The sequence below is a fragment of the Contarinia nasturtii genome, unplaced genomic scaffold (assembly GCF_009176525.2).
Source record: "Contarinia nasturtii isolate CC-2019 unplaced genomic scaffold, AAFC_CNas_1.1 Cnas_scaffold_4311, whole genome shotgun sequence".
Lineage (NCBI taxonomy): Eukaryota > Metazoa > Arthropoda > Insecta > Diptera > Cecidomyiidae > Contarinia > Contarinia nasturtii.
In genome coordinates, this window is record NW_022201606.1 from 3,037,256 (window position 1) to 3,052,947 (window position 15,692).

Below are 15,692 nucleotides of genomic sequence, written 5' to 3' on the forward strand. Positions count from 1 at the left end.
CTCATAAACAAGTATTCCTATCCATCCATATTGGATTTGAAATCTGGAGCATTACATGGGATAGGTGATATCTGTAAAGCAATGTTCCCACTCCCAATACACAAGCTAAACATTTGACAAAAGTTAGTTTATTGGCTTTTTTATTTGGATTCCCAATGAGCACAATCACCCTTATTTAGGCCTACCAGCACGATGAAATTGTAACGCTTTTAAAATGTATTTAAATCGAAGGCTTATGCCTAAATGGGACCTAAAAGTACCTAAAATGTATGCATAAACTTACAATTGTTACTATGTTAGATCACATGGATTACATGATGAATAATGAATATGAATAATAATGGTTTTAATTTTTCGATATAATTTATTTCAAGTCGAATTGTGAATAATCGTAACGAGTTTTAAATTTAAATGAATTATGACAAAAAATTTGTTGATTATTCCAGAAAAAATGGATATAAATAACTGAACGTAGAACTGAGGAAAGTCAGTTTAATTGAACTATCAACGCAAGCACGAAATATTCTAAAAAATGGCATTTTTCCGTACCTTTTTTTTCATCGCTTCAATCGTTTTGGTGGCTATTGCATTGTAAGTTTTAAAGATGAATCAAATATAGTAAATATTTTGAATTATTATTTTTAAAAAAGTAACGGTATCAATGGAAGTGTTCTTAAATCAGGAATAATCTCATCGTTTTTTTTAATTGATGTCGGTTTGTTGAAATAGCGTTGAAATGATTATCGATATAGGCAATGAATTTGTGCATCCTTGATATCTATAACCAGAAATTTTACTCTTCGCAATCAGTTATTTTCCTCTTAGAATTCAACGAAAGTCAAGAAAATTAAGAAAAATTTCAAACAACAACATCATTTCATAATTTAGGTCAAGATTCGTTTTGTTTTTGCCCATTCGTCCAATCTATGTTTTATAAAACTGATTATTTGGCGTAATCAATGCTAAACAATTTATCACCATATAACCATAGTCATGTCATGTCCGAGTTGAAATGTTCATTTCCCATTGATATGATTTCATATAAAACTTCCAATATGAAATAAAAACTTTCTTGTACATATTTGGAAAAATTAAGTAAGTACTAATAATAATAATTAATATTTTCTACGAATTAGTAAAATAATAACAGCTTTTTACATACAAGAAAAATCTGAATTTTTGAACAACAAAGTGTCTAGATTTATAGAGTAAAGAATCTAAATTTTCATTTATATTTCATCTGAACCATTCATTTTAGATGTTTAAAAGTTTAAATGCTGTAGTAGCAGCAACTGCAGTGTATAAGTTCAAAAGTTGAACACTTCAGTGTTAAAGACTCTTAGTTTGACATACACCCTCATGACTTATGATTACTGAATTTCCGCATTCATTTTCACATGACACCGCTGCTTCATTAGCATAAGTTACGCCATCCAAGCCACAAACAGGCCTGTATTCAAAGGTTACTGGACAATTATCAAGACAATCTGATTTTGCATCAGGTTGTGGTCCAGCTGATACCAGAATAATTGTTACTTTAATTAAATAAAAAAAAGAACGAATAATAATTAAAAAAGTACACTTTTTAAAAAAATCGTTTACAAATGCTTACCAAAAAATATAAAAATGGTGAAATAATTCATTGTTGAAAATTTAAAAATTCAAATTAATATTGAAATTATTCGATTTAAAGTTGTTAGAAACTTTAGCAAAACTAACGCTGTATCAAGACGAAACGAGGTATGCTCACGAAGAGTTTAACATTCAGATTAAAGAAACTGTCGTATTTAAATAGCATAAGGAAAGCAAAAGACTGTTCGCATACTTGATAAACTTGATAGTGATAACCATATAAATGTATGTGCGGTAATGATGATTTGCACTTATCTCTATCACATGTATTTTGCATGTCAAATCTATCCTAAATTATTTTAAAAGTAATTGCCTTACTGGCTATGTAGAGAACACACAAAAATCAACTATCAAAATACTTACACATTCTATATAAAATTGACGATTATAATTCAGTGTATTTTGACCAATACACTTATCTAGTTTCTGTATAATAATTCTATACAATAAAAAATTAAATTCCTTTTTAATTTTAAATCCCTTAGGACAGCTGATGCCATGTACGTTTTTGAATAAGAAAACATAAGAAGAAAGAACCGAATTTATATGTTTTTTTTTTTATATTTTAGAGAAAAAACAACATCTGAAGAAACTCACATTCCAAACCCGATTTCGTAAGTATTTTACGTTTCCTTTCAAAATTCTGTGTAATCACACTGAAAATTGCAAGCAACGATATTTTTAGTGCGTTGTAATCAAAAGATAGTAACACTTTTTCGGCTGACGTTGCTATCACCTGGTTTACTTGTTATCTGTATTGTATGTAAGCTTTAAAGTCATTCGCCCGAACGTATGCTTTTGTAATAAAATAGTAGGCCTATTTTTCATAGAAAAATTCCATTTTTCCTCTTTGAATGGTTTGATGGCCCCGAGATGGCTGTACATCTACGGCCATGACGTGGTGTTACTACCTTTTGTATATTATTCACATTTCCATTATAAAAAATATTAACCTCTTTATATCACATTCAAAAACAAATACAGAGATGATGATATAAGCTTTCCTGAAGACATTTTCTACGATGCTCCATTAACCTTTGAAGATGATGGATATCATAGTTGCTCCGAAGAGTTTGTGGAACCAGCCGCACCTTTATCTTCCAAAGGAAATAAAAAACCAGCAAAAGCTGCTCCAAAAACAAAACATCACAAATGAAGGAAAGTGAATATGAAAAAGACGCCTGTAATTATCGATTAATTTGAAATAAAGGTTTTCAATTCGATAAAATCCAACAAATGTTTTATCACATAAAATAATATTTACATACAAATGAGTTTGTGTGAAGAAAAGATCGTTATTAAACTTACAGAACCTTCAAAATTTCTTACAAATTCAAGAGCAAATAAAACCAAACAATGCAAAAGGTTGAACATTGCAGAAGAACAATGTTGAATTTATTGTATTCCTTTGAAAATCTAAGTTTTAATGTGGCAATCACTTAAATATGACAAAACATTCTTCTACATGTATGTTGTGGACTGGTATATCTTACTAAACGCGCCATTGTTTACGTTGAGTTTTAGTTGCAACATCACTCTTTTTGCGCTTTTTTGTATCATGAGATTCGTCCACTTCAACTGCGTCCAAAAGCATAGTTTGTTGTTGGGACGTCTCTACAGCATCAGAATAAAAATCGGACCATCCCCCATATTTACCTAAACCATCATCGTCTCTAAAAATTTGAATGTCAAGATTTAATAACTTTTACTTTTTTTCATAATCTTCATAGTTTTCACGCTAATAAATGTAAAAATTTACATAGTTGTAGGAGGGACTTCAGCATTAACCTTCCGATCTGGTTTGGCTGCTTTGGTTACTTTAGTACTTTTTTTCTTATCTCTAAAATAATTAAAGTTTTATGAGTCTGTGCTTATTTTTTTCTATATTAGAAAACATACTTTTCGGGATTCGCCAATCTATAATTTTGAAATAAAATCGAAAATTATAAATCATTTCTTTTTTTCATCTTTTTCTAACATAGAAAAAAGTACTCACATAACCACGGCCAATAGAACGATTAGAGCCACTCGCAAAAATATCATTTTGCTTTATTTGCTTTTCGGAACGACTGTACAAATTAAACTGAAGTTCTAGTTTTATTCAAGGTTTTTATATACTGATATCTTCATATAAATATTATTTGTGATGATTATAAGCAAATTTTTCACATATCTTTGAATATAACGTAAAACAAGAAAACATTTGTTTAAGCTACGGTACCCAAAGCCACGTAAACGTACTTTTAAAGTGTAAAACAAAAACCAGCCACATTCTGTATATGGATTTTGTTCATCTTCATATTGATCTCCTCATTTATACGTAGATAATAGTTTCTGTATGTGATTATGGAAAATTTAAGAAGAATCTTCGATGCAATTCATTTAATCTTATTTTTGAAAAATTATTTTTCAAATTTAGTTTGTAATTTCTGTAACATTTTAGCAAAACTTTAATTTCGTGTATAATTTGATAACACATGGTTTCTTCAATTTAATATTCAATATTGATTTTGAGAATTATTGAGCACATATGCAAAATAGTTATAATGAAATTTCATTACGCATATTCTGATTAAATTTCAGTAAGATGATATTTCCTGCTTTTTTTTTGATGATGCTTAAAAATATATGGAAAATTTGCAATGAACTACTGGTATAAATATGAATTCAAGCCAGTGGAAATTCAGTTCGTGTTGAGAAGTACAGACATCGACATAAGCAAGCAAAATGACATTTTTCAAAACCCTTTTGACAATCAGTTTGGTCGTTTTAGTCGCAACGACTTTGTAAGCTATATCACTGTCAAATTTAAATTCTGCAATGTTTTCTAACAAAATCGATATTTTTTTACATTAAAGCCAAGTCAACGCCGTTGAAGATGAAAACGCCGCTGTTGGATCAGCTGAAACATCAGTTGAGACACCATTTGAACCGTAAATATATTCCTTTCATCTTTTATTTCCTATATCTAAAAATTCAAATTGATTGAAAATGCAGAGTAAATAGCGAAAGAGTATCCCTTGAAGAAAGTGTACCACAGCAACAACAAAACCCAGAGGCTGCTCTAGTTCCCGCCGCAAACGATGTTGCAGCAAGTGAACAACTTGCTCAAAACGCACAACAAGCACCCATAATCGGTGCCCAACCTAATGCAAACAAGAAGGGTGGTAAAAAAACCCCGAAATCAAAGAAGAAGAAGGGAGCACGAAAACCAAAATCAGCCCGAAAACAAAAGGCCCAAAAAAAACAGAAATCCCAAAAGAAATGAAAAAACTGAAATGTTATCTCTGGCAATTGATTTGAACTTTATGATGGAAAATTAAATAAATAACTTATCGAAATTCAGTAGCAAAAAATAGCACATATCGCTTTGGTGTTTTAACTCTCAATTTTATATGTTACGTTTTTGTCGTAAGTTTTTATTTCTATTATTTTAGCACTGAAAGTATGTATGTTTCAATTTGACATCCATAAATATTACAATAAGTCAAAAACTTCAAATAGAAGGACTTGTTTACATAGTAAAATACCGCTGAGAATCCTGAATTCAGGGTGCTGAATAACGTGTGCAATATTGCTTTGTTTCGTTATAAATGTAGGAAGCCTGTGCGACTTTTCATATTATTTCATATGCGCGAAAGAGAAATATATATTGCGCTACATATTTCTTCCAAACAACACGAATATATGCGATGTCGTGTATGCTTACTTACACATACACAATAAAAAAACATATGAAACTCATATGTTTGTGCTGTCAGTTTATTTTTTAGGGAGATTTATGTGTCAATATACGTTTCCCTCTCACGCATATGAAATGTAAAGTCGCACAGGCGCCCTACATTCATAACAAAGCAACACAATATTCTATGTGTTCTTCACCACTCTGAATTCAGGGATCGCAGCAGTACTTACATTCTCTGTGAAACTTTTGACTTTGTTTTTTACTTTGAATCCTTTTCAATTGACTTTCGAAGATTCAAACTTTTTTATTGAAGAACATTTTATTTTGAAACAAAGTGAATATTTTGAAATTGTACCAAACAATAAAAAGGACAATTGTGTTGCATACATATAAAAGTGGTGGATGCAGCTGCACATTACATACATTGTTGATGTTATTTGTGACCAAGACGCAGGCGCGATTTAACTTGATACCGTTTTGATACCGCTTTGTAATAGTCATAAACCGGGTAAGGTTTATTATTTTATTAAAATTGAATTGATTTTTACACGATTTATTGGAAAAATTGCAATCGAATGTGACAATTTTTTATTTATAATTAAATTATTCAATTTTATTTACAATTAAGGAATTACCAGAAAAAAAAATTTATAAAAAAAAAATGATTCGGTAATTTTTCAGTGTGACTCTCTGAAATCACATTATTGTGATTCAAACGCTATGAAAATGAGTATCTAAGGGTTCTACGCCATGGGAATTTGACGTTGTTTCACTTCCCATACGTCGTTCACTTTTTTTCTCTCAAAATTTTGCCCGACGCTGATTTGAGTGCTTTGGAGTGAAAACATCCCCTAAACCCCTATCAAAATCAAAGTATTTTTCCGTGCTCATTCGATCGGCATCATAGGTGATGACGAGGGTTCCTAGGGTTCGGATTATCCCTCTCTAAAATATTTTTAGGAACCCTCAACAATTTTGGAAATGAGGACCTTTTTTTTGCTTTGGCGAAAAAGTGAAGAGCAAAAAAAAACGATTTTATCCTCATTTCCGACAAATTGTTGACTTTGTCAGGGACCCCCATGAATTTTTCCAGGGCCCCTCTAAATAAATTTACGTCATCATCTCTAATTGGCATCATTAGTTTTTTCACCGACTTTGATTTAAATATGTCATAAATACATTCCAGACACAACTTGATTTTGGGTTTTATTGTTGTGTCCAATTTTATCTTAAGGTACATGGAGGAGTTGGAGCTTGGTCTGTGTGGTCAAGGCGGTTCCAAATTAGATTCTAATAAACCACTAGTCCAGGGATCAAATGCTAGTCAAAAAGATAAGCAAAATGCTGGTTATCGTTCGGGTAAACGAAAGGTTTTATTTGAAAAACGAAAACGCATTATTGACTATGCATTAGTAATGGCAATATTTGGTATCGGAGTAATGGTGATAGAAAATGAATTGAGCAGTGCTGGCGTATACACCAAAGTAAGTTAAAAAAAACATTATTTTTCAATATTTATTTTACTTAAACCAGAATTGTGAAACCTTGAGATAGAAAATAAATTTCTATGGGAGGATATATTCTCCAAACTATAGGGGGTAGGGCACTACATTTTAGAGTAAATATTGCAGTCTGCAATTTGCAGAACTCGGCAAGTCCTTTCCAACGATATAGATATTGTACAACTATGAAAAGTATGGACTTGAAAAAATCTCATTTAGGGTAAAACGTAATTTGTCCCAATTCATGATTTTTCCGAATGCATATTTGTACACCGTGAACTTTTAGATCGATATTGTAATATTTTTTATTTCAAGCACTCTTTCAATTTTTTTCAGGCCTCATTTTACTCAACAGCTTTAAAAATCTCGATTTCTGTGTCGACTGTGATTCTTCTTGGTTTGATAGTGGCCTATCATGCATTGGATGTGCAGGTATTCAAATTAAACAATGCAATAAAATCAGAATTACAGTAAAGTATTGGATTTATTCAAGTTATCTACGATGTCAAACTCATTAAGAAAATTCAATAGTATATAAATTCCCATTCAACATATAAAGGCTAATAATTCCTTGTTTTTCACATATTATCTACGAAATATGCACAGTTATTCAAAATAGACAATTGTGCTGATGATTGGCGAATAGCAATGACATGGCAACGAATGTGTCAAATAACACTAGAGTTAATGATTTGTGCTGTACATCCGATACCGGGTCGTAAGTATTTTTAGTCTAATAAGATGTGACTAATAATTTATTAATTTCTATACATGATTGCTATCAACTATTGTTATATTTTTAGAATACTATTTCGAGTTAACTATATTGGCAAACAAAGATAAAGCACTCGGACGTGAAATTGTACCATATGATGTGGCTTTGTCACTGCCAATGTTCCTTCGCTTGTACCTGATATGTCGCGTCATGTTATTCCATTCAAAAATTATTAATGATGCATCATCACGTAGTACAGGAGCTTTAAATCGTATGAACTTTAACACCGGGTAATATCCAAACCTATCAAAAATTATTTCATTTGATTTCCAATTCGGGACATGTAAAATCTTTTTCATTCTATTTTTCTCGCATATCATTAGATTCTTTTTGAAGTTATTGATGACATTTTGTCCGGGTACGATTCTTCTCGTATTCATGGTTTCATTCTGGATAATTGCATCGTGGACTTTACAGCAATGTGAACGGTAAGCAAAATTCTTCATGATTTACATTCTAATGAAACTGTTGATAAATGATTAAATATATAACAAATAGCAAAAAAAATATATTCATTCAATTAATTTCTTGTCTTTTTCGCGTCTCGGATCGTTTGGTCAATTAAATAGATTTCACGACGAGGTACATGCGAACCTGCTTAACTCGATGTGGTATGATTTACCTTCATTTATACAAAAAATATCTAATTCAATGATATCGAATTTTCCATACGTTTCGTTTGTCTTTGTCTCTTTGACCATAAAGGCTGATTGCTATTACATTTTTGAAAGTTGGCTTCGGCGACATAGTGCCCAATACGTATTGCGGTCGCGGAATCGCTGTCAGTACCGCAATAATGGTGAGTCACACTCGTAATCCATTATGTTCTAATCCATTACCTAAAAGCAGGCGAAGAAATCAATTATTTTTTTAGGACATCCACGTATTATTTGGATGCAGATACTGAAGTAGTATATTTTAACAATATTTTTCATTTTTCAGGGAGCTGTTTCCATGGCTTTGTTAATAGCAGTTGTATCACGAAAATTGGAACTTCGCCGTTCAGAAAAGCTCGTATATAATTTCTTGATGGATTTCCAAATAACAAAACGAGTAATGACCATTTAAAACAGTTTGATTTTATATCAATTAATACTTTGTAATAAATAATAGCTTATAAAATACAAATTTAACTAAAAATTTCATTTAATAATAGGTGATAATAATATATTTGTGATAACAAGTACAAGAAATTGTATTTTCATATTTAACAGCTCAAAAATACAGCGGCGAATATAATGAGAGAAACTTGGCTCATCTACAAGCATAGCAAGCTTGGAGTAAATCATGGACTACTTCGAACGCATCAGAAAAAATTCTTAACGGCAATCTATGCGTAAGTAATATGAAATTGTTTAATTCAATAAAAAGCTAACTGAATTATATTATCCAAAATAAGATCAAGAAAAGCAAAAATGGACCAAAAAATACTTTTTAACAATGCAAATAGTATAACAGACATGGCAAAGGTAACCAAAATGGCATACTTACTTAAAAATTACTATTCCATTACTCTACCATTCCTGATCCATTCCTTCGATTCCTTTTTTCATTCTGTTTCATTACTTATTGATTAATTTCCATTTTTTCCATCCTTTTCTTCTGATCAACTCTAGGTAACCAAGCATATAAGAAAATTATTATTTCACAAATTCTCATTTCTTTTCATTTAATTTGAACAGACACAAAACGACGTTTATGATATCGTATCTGACATGTCAAGCAGCAAATATGCTGTTATAGAGCAGTTAACTAACCTGAAAGAAAAAATCCAAACAATTCAGGTTCGTGGTAAAAACTTTAGTTTCGAATGCAAAACATTCAACTTTTTGGTGTTTAACGTTAGTGTGATCATTTAGTGTTATATTAATGAAGATTTTTTTATTTATTATCTAGGAACGATTGGAAGCACTTCCTGAGGTTATAACACGAAGTCTAACGCAACATCAGAACCGTGTCGATTAGCGACAAAACTTTTAACATTCGGATACAGCAGCAGTGTCGCATGTACCTAATTGAGTAAATTTGAGAAATAGTCTTTGATTTAGTAATCAACAACCTCAAAAAACTTCAAATATATTATTAGTCAAATTCTAACTGAAAACAACTAAATACTGGTCGTAGTCTAAATTGGTCACATTTTAGTGTGTTTTGTATTGGGTTTTGTGACAAACTTTTTGTGAGTTAATGATAGATTTAATGTTTTTGAATCGACTTGTGTCTTTTACAACCATGCATTTTATATTTTTTAAAACCTTTATACACGAAATATATACATCAATTCACTGAATGGCATTCAGATGCCATATTCGTGTGATTTAAGCTAAGATTTAATGCCACTAGAATTTTTGCTTTGTATTCAAACATGGAGTTTTTTTGTGTAAAACTTAGCCTTAAATACTTATGGATCAGACTGATTTTCTTAAGACTGAAGAAATAGAAATAAACTCTTTTTTAATGGCTAAATTGCTTCTTTTTTCCTATGGTTACCAATTTTTACCTTTTTGCTGTTACTGAGATCATGTTTGTTAAGTATTGAGAAATACGTTTGAATAGTTTTGTAGTGAGTGTAAGACAGACTCATATGCAATTCAATTAAAGCCAAGCCAAACATTTTCAATTAAATAAAATAGCATTCACTTTTGGTTTATTCCGTTTGTATTTTTCCTTCGTTTTATTGTTTCTTTTTCCTTAATTAAAAAGGTGTTTTTTTTTTGTGTTTTTACCCGCTTCAATAATGTTTTAAACGAAAAATACGTAGGATGCGTTTTTTTTCGAACAACGTTCATTGAACGCAGTCATTTGTATTTCGCGATGACATTACCTTTGTTTATAGTATTTTGTTTGACAATTCAAGACAAACATCAGAGAGTACACGAAATAGGTATCATCTAATGTAGCCGGTGTTACGAAATATTTTGAAATTATTCTGGAATAGCTGCGTTAACAAAATGGATTCGGAGTCGAATGATCCACAACCTTCAACGTCGAATCAACCTCCATTGGATGGCGATCAATTCAATGACAGTGAAATAAACGCCGACAAAGAACTCGATAGATTGTTAACGGTTGAGGAATTTTTACTCAAATCAAAAACTTTTATGATAGAATATGAAAAGCACATGTTTCTTGATACTGTTGACTCTGATTGTCTGGTGGTGAGTGCAAGGTATGTTTGTACATTGATTCAACTCAGCAAATATAATTAGAAAGAAATTGAAGTCATATCATCATACAATGATTTTTGGATAGAATAGATCCGTAAGATCTCCGCAAGATCCGGATCCAAGCGTACGTAGCCGCATGATACATACATTCCTTACTCCGTAATGCTATGGCATGCGAATCAAAGAAGGGGAAATAAGAATAACGAATTTGCGTGCGTATTATATATGTATGCATCATGCGGCAGCGTACGCATGCTTGGATCTGGATCTTGCATAGATCTTTCGCATCTATCCTATCTAAAAATCATTGTATGCATATCATCCATTTCAGAGGTATTGGATATGAACGTGTGGTACTCAATCTGCTCAAGGTATACTGCGATCCAGCAAATCTAATTATTGTTATAAACAGTGCCGATTACGAGGAAAAGTACTATCGTAGTCAATTGGAACCAAGATATGTACACGAATCATCTACCAATAGCAATGAGCGGTAAAATCTCATGTTTTTTACTAAGTACCTTTTAAAAATTGATTGAATGTTTATTACAGCGAGCTCACCTATCTAATGGGTGGCATTCATTTTATCTCCACGCGCATTTTGGTAGTTGACTTGTTGAAAAAACGTATCCCAATGGAATTAATAACTGGAATCATTGTATTGCGGGCACATCAAATTATCGAATCTTGCCAGGAAGCGTTCGCCTTGCGACTGTATCGCCAATCGAATAAAACTGGATTTGTAAAGGCTTTTTCGAACAATGCCGAAGCATTCACCTATGGATATGGTCACATCGAAAAGGTGATGCGAAATCTCTTTGTCACCGAATTATTAATTTGGCCACGATTTCATGCACTAACCCGAAAAGCATTAAAAGCATTTGAGCCAACTGTGATCGAACTACACATACCAATGACAGATAAGATGATTTCAATTCAAACAGCGTTACTTGACATAATGAACTTCGTGGTGAAAGAAATCAAAAGAATCAATCGATATATTGACATGCAAGAGATAACAGTTGAAAATTGTGTGACTAAACGTTTCCACAAGATTTTACAATCACAGCTTGACAGCGTTTGGCATCAATTGAACTCCCAAACCAAGATGCTGATATCCGATTTGAAAGTCCTACGAAGTTTAATGATGTAAGTGTGTCCGATATCAGTGTAAAGTATAAAGAGATTATTTGTTTCTGATTTTAGCTCGACCATTTACAATGATGCCGTGTCTTTGTTCGTTACAATGAAACGATATCGAAGTCAAGAGTATGCATTGAATAATTCTGGATGGATTTTATTGGATACCGCTGAACAAATTTTCAAAACGACACGTGATCGTGTCTATAATTCAAATGATGGTGTGTATTATCGAAGTGATGTTTCTCACGTGAATTTTGAGTAGAATATATTTTTATTTTCAGAATTCGAGCCAGAGAAGTGTCCGAAATGGGATACATTGTCCGAGATACTGCGTGTTGAGATTCCGAGTGATGTTAGAGCATCCATAGAAAGTGGACGACGAGCAGCCAATAAACCGATCGTTGTACTGATTTTATGTCAAGATTCTCGGACATGCTACCAACTAAATCAGTATTTGACTGAAGGTGCTGAAAAATATTTGCTATTCACCGCCATGAAAAACGACATACCAATAAAAAAGCTATCTGAAGCTTATAAAAATGTCAGAGAAAGTGATATAAATAGTATTCGTCTGCGTGGAAGTCACATGCAGAACGAAACTATTAAGGTATGTTCGATTTTAATTCACTTTCTCTTTCAACGACTGAATGTCAAATATATTTAATAGCCAACAACAAGTTTGGCATCCACCACTACAACCTCAGCTACCAAGCGAAAGGCTGCACCAGAATCAGAGGATGCAAGTCAAACACTGAATAGTACCGTATCAGATACGGGCAAAAAAGGATTTTTGCGCGATAGAATCGCAAAACGAAAGGAAGCGGAAATGAAGGAATTTGGAGAAGAAGATGAAACCAACAAGCCGGCAAATGAATTGGATGAACTTGCAACAGAAGATATATCGGAGTTCTCACTTTACCGTGAATCATATGTATTAACAGTCACCGAAAATCCATCGATTGAAGTTCCAGCCGAGGCTGCAAAAGATGACTCCTTCGACGTAACACAAATGACAAACGGTCAATTTGAATCTTTTGCTGAGGTAATTTATGCTTAAACAAAATAAAAACCGGTGACATCATATGGATTTAAATTTGATTTTAGCTTGAGACTCTTGACATTAGTCAAATCATTCAACATCAACGAAAACCAATAGTATGCATTCAAACGTTTAAAACTGGTGAAGATGGTCCCATATCATTAGATCGAACACTGAATGAAATCGATCCAGCATATGTCATCATGTACCATTGTAATGTGACGGCGATTCGTCAAATTGAGGTGTACGAAGCACGGAAGCGACGTGTACAAAGCCAAAGACTGAAAGTCTTCTTTCTCGTACACGCACAAACTGTCGAAGAACAAAGCTATCTCACATCATTGCGGCGTGAAAAACAGGCATTCGAATTGATTATCGATACCAAATCGGTAATTTAAAATCAAACCATTAAGTATTATAATTTAATTAAAAAGCTTCTTTTTATAGAAAATGGTCATACCAGAGCATCAGGATGGAAAAACGGATGATTCATTGATTGCCTTTCAAAAAGTTACGGATGTGGTGACAAACACTCGGCAAGCTGGCGGTCAACAGACCGAAGAGGGCACAATCATTCCCCGAATAATTGTCGATATGCGAGAGTTTCGATCAGACCTACCATGTTTGATACATCGTCGTGGTATTCAAGTTGTTCCTGTTACAATAACAATTGGTGATTACATTTTAACGCCGGATATTTGCGTCGAACGAAAATCTATATCAGACTTAATTGGTTCGCTGAATTCAGGTCGCCTGTACACTCAATGTATTCAAATGACAAGACATTACAAGAAAGCTATTTTACTCATTGAATTCGATCAGAATAAACCGTTCTATCTCCAGGTGACTTTATTACGCGCAATATTACGTCAAGAGAATAAATTTTAAAAAGAGATTTTTTTGTGTTTTGCAGGGCAATTACATAATTTCGGGTGAATCAGCAACATCAAACATCGATATTACACAAAAATTGCAGTTGCTCACGATTCACTTTCCGAAATTGCGTTTCGTTTGGTCGCCAAGTCCATATGCCACCGCTCAACTATTTGGTGAACTCAAGCATGGAAAACTCGAACCTGATCCCATTCAAGCAGCGGCACTCGGATCCGATGAGAATTCAAGAGAATTGGATAGCATTGCCGATCGAATGAACACAAACATCTATGATTTTCTTCTGAAATTGCCAGGAATCACGACAAGAAATATTGGAAAAGTCATGACAAAGGTGAAAAACTTGAGGGAGCTCATCAAAATGAATATGGTAAGAAATGATCTGCGTATTGTAATAGTTTACAAGAGTAAAAGTTCAATTGTTTCTTTTTTTTTTTTGAAGGAACAACTTACCGATCTTCTTGGAAGTGAAGCAAACGCAAAAATGTTTTGGGAAATTATTCACATTGCTCACAAGCCAGTCGAAGCCGAATCAAACGAAAAGCAGTTTATGTCAAAGTTCAAAAGAGGCAAAGGAAAGCGATTTTAGCTGGTCAAATTCGTTTTTAAAGACTCAATAAAGCAAAAATAACATATTGTTGATTTGATTTTCGAAAGGATTATTTAATTTTATTACTAAATTTAAACCACATTCCATACTTCCTCAAATGCATTACACAGTTTTGAGCAAGCCAAAGCGGCGGACAACGGATAATTGCTGATCGAAAATGAACCTTCGGTGTAGTCAACGTCAACATTTCCATGAGCAAATGCACCAATAACCAAAGCAATTGGTTCGTCATCGTTTTTGGGCACAAGTTCACGTGGGTTCTTCACGAGTGTTCCAGTATATGACATAACATATTTTTTACATCCGACGGGTAAATGGTCTGTGATGGGATTCTTTATTACTTTCATCAATTTGACTGTTGTATCGGCGGCCCGTACACTCATTTTGTGTAGTAATTGCACTGAAAGAACAAAACAAATGAGAATTAGTCCAAAGATTGGAATTTTTTTGTCTACAACTAATTTTTGTTGTTTATCAAAAACATACCCATAAGTCCGCCAAATCGTTTGAAAGTACGTGGAATTCGAGTTTGTGGATTAATTTCGATTAGTACATTTTTGTGTGTATGAATGTACACCTGTAATAAACCGGCACGATTCAACGGCGAATCAAATAACATCAACAACGACTGATGAGTAATATCCGGACGAACGGTTGCCGGGTCTTTGTGGTTCCTTCGCATAATATTGATGTGATCGTCGCAATTTAGTAGTTCAAAAGTATTTCCAACCTAAAACCAATAACAAACCATGTGAGCATAACATGTATAAAAACAACAATTGATGTATAGTTTACCTTAACTGTTTCCAATTGTGCCCCTTCTAAAACGACAATTAACCGCTTTTCTTGCGATCGAATGTGACTAGTGGCCAAAAATTTCGCGTGCAAACCAAATTCATTGGTCTCCTTTTGTTCAACCTCAAACTTACGCTTTTTTCCCATTTTGAAACTTGTGAATGCGATCGAAATAAGAAAATAAACAAAACGCGACTCAGTAAAATCAGTTGTCAAATGCACGTGCGACCAAAACTTTTGACTTTTCAACAAAATAGCATTGGTATTTCGAAAATAACAAAACCAATTACGTTTTATTCATTTTCGTAGAGGGTTTGAACGTATCCATTCGAATGAAATGATACATTTGCCGCATTGAGTTGCGTTGCTGTGCAGTATGGCCACAATCTAATGGAGTAACCAGTGAGTCGTCCATTTTTTTTCTTCTTTCATACGATTGTTGTTGTTGTTTTT

The 15,692-nt window shown here is 33.0% G+C and overlaps 5 protein-coding genes across 5 annotated transcripts; 3 read left to right on the top strand and 2 right to left on the bottom strand.

Moving 5' to 3' along the window:
• Positions 1 to 2,989: 2,989 nt before the first annotated feature.
• Positions 2,990 to 3,744, bottom strand: LOC116350885. The gene is made up of 4 exons (XM_031782862.1): positions 3,629 to 3,744; positions 3,532 to 3,549; positions 3,392 to 3,472; positions 2,990 to 3,305 (listed from the first exon to the last, which is right to left on the bottom strand). The coding sequence occupies exons 1-4, from the start codon at positions 3,673 to 3,675 to the stop codon at positions 3,125 to 3,127; spliced, it is 327 nt and encodes a 108-aa protein (XP_031638722.1). The 5' UTR covers positions 3,676 to 3,744; the 3' UTR covers positions 2,990 to 3,124.
• A 539-nt stretch (positions 3,745 to 4,283) lies between these two features.
• On the top strand, positions 4,284 to 4,995 carry LOC116350754. Its single transcript, XM_031782667.1, has 3 exons — positions 4,284 to 4,418; positions 4,491 to 4,565; positions 4,630 to 4,995. Exons 1-3 carry the CDS (start codon positions 4,360 to 4,362, stop codon positions 4,898 to 4,900), a joined length of 405 nt encoding a protein of 134 aa, XP_031638527.1. The 5' UTR covers positions 4,284 to 4,359; the 3' UTR covers positions 4,901 to 4,995.
• A 514-nt stretch (positions 4,996 to 5,509) lies between these two features.
• Positions 5,510 to 9,996, top strand: LOC116350704 (small conductance calcium-activated potassium channel protein). The gene is made up of 13 exons (XM_031782607.1): positions 5,510 to 5,825; positions 6,552 to 6,801; positions 7,156 to 7,251; positions 7,426 to 7,537; positions 7,623 to 7,824; positions 7,918 to 8,022; positions 8,164 to 8,205; positions 8,300 to 8,393; positions 8,537 to 8,647; positions 8,809 to 8,930; positions 8,994 to 9,063; positions 9,277 to 9,378; positions 9,491 to 9,996. The coding sequence occupies exons 2-13, from the start codon at positions 6,556 to 6,558 to the stop codon at positions 9,557 to 9,559; spliced, it is 1,371 nt and encodes a 456-aa protein (XP_031638467.1). The 5' UTR covers positions 5,510 to 5,825; positions 6,552 to 6,555; the 3' UTR covers positions 9,560 to 9,996.
• A 470-nt stretch (positions 9,997 to 10,466) lies between these two features.
• LOC116350664 (DNA repair endonuclease XPF) lies at positions 10,467 to 14,490 on the top strand. The gene is made up of 10 exons (XM_031782539.1): positions 10,467 to 10,763; positions 11,093 to 11,254; positions 11,314 to 11,910; positions 11,968 to 12,122; positions 12,186 to 12,511; positions 12,572 to 12,946; positions 13,009 to 13,332; positions 13,391 to 13,786; positions 13,857 to 14,204; positions 14,277 to 14,490. The coding sequence occupies exons 1-10, from the start codon at positions 10,546 to 10,548 to the stop codon at positions 14,421 to 14,423; spliced, it is 3,048 nt and encodes a 1,015-aa protein (XP_031638399.1). The 5' UTR covers positions 10,467 to 10,545; the 3' UTR covers positions 14,424 to 14,490.
• Positions 14,477 to 15,499, bottom strand: LOC116350665 (ribosomal RNA small subunit methyltransferase NEP1). Its single transcript, XM_031782540.1, has 3 exons — positions 15,240 to 15,499; positions 14,931 to 15,174; positions 14,477 to 14,844 (listed from the first exon to the last, which is right to left on the bottom strand). The coding sequence occupies exons 1-3, from the start codon at positions 15,384 to 15,386 to the stop codon at positions 14,516 to 14,518; spliced, it is 720 nt and encodes a 239-aa protein (XP_031638400.1). The 5' UTR covers positions 15,387 to 15,499; the 3' UTR covers positions 14,477 to 14,515.
• Positions 15,500 to 15,692: the final 193 nt, after the last annotated feature.

Bases quoted from the DNA above. Each gene is read 5' to 3' on its own strand.
- LOC116350704 (XM_031782607.1), top strand. From the start codon at position 6,556: ATGGAGGAGTTGGAGCTTGGTCTGTGTGGTCAAGGCGGTTCCAAATTA. The intron at 7,252-7,425 runs GTATTCAAATTA...AAATATGCACAG, and splicing joins ATCATGCATTGGATGTGCAG to TTATTCAAAATAGACAATTG. The intron at 9,064-9,276 runs GTAACCAAAATG...TAATTTGAACAG, and splicing joins GTATAACAGACATGGCAAAG to ACACAAAACGACGTTTATGA.
- LOC116350664 (XM_031782539.1), top strand. From the start codon at position 10,546: ATGGATTCGGAGTCGAATGATCCACAACCTTCAACGTCGAATCAACCT. The intron at 12,512-12,571 runs GTATGTTCGATT...TATATTTAATAG, and splicing joins TGCAGAACGAAACTATTAAG to CCAACAACAAGTTTGGCATC. The intron at 13,333-13,390 runs GTAATTTAAAAT...TTCTTTTTATAG, and splicing joins TGATTATCGATACCAAATCG to AAAATGGTCATACCAGAGCA.
- LOC116350885 (XM_031782862.1), bottom strand. From the start codon at position 3,675: ATGATATTTTTGCGAGTGGCTCTAATCGTTCTATTGGCCGTGGTTAT. The intron at 3,306-3,391 runs GTAAATTTTTAC...TCAAATTTTTAG, and splicing joins GAAGTCCCTCCTACAACTAT to AGACGATGATGGTTTAGGTA.
- LOC116350754 (XM_031782667.1), top strand. From the start codon at position 4,360: ATGACATTTTTCAAAACCCTTTTGACAATCAGTTTGGTCGTTTTAGTC. The intron at 4,419-4,490 runs GTAAGCTATATC...TTTACATTAAAG, and splicing joins GTTTTAGTCGCAACGACTTT to CCAAGTCAACGCCGTTGAAG. The intron at 4,566-4,629 runs GTAAATATATTC...TTGAAAATGCAG, and splicing joins GTTGAGACACCATTTGAACC to AGTAAATAGCGAAAGAGTAT.
- LOC116350665 (XM_031782540.1), bottom strand. From the start codon at position 15,386: ATGGGAAAAAAGCGTAAGTTTGAGGTTGAACAAAAGGAGACCAATGAA. The intron at 15,175-15,239 runs GTAAACTATACA...TATTGGTTTTAG, and splicing joins CACAATTGGAAACAGTTAAG to GTTGGAAATACTTTTGAACT. The intron at 14,845-14,930 runs GTATGTTTTTGA...TTGTTCTTTCAG, and splicing joins ACGATTTGGCGGACTTATGG to TGCAATTACTACACAAAATG.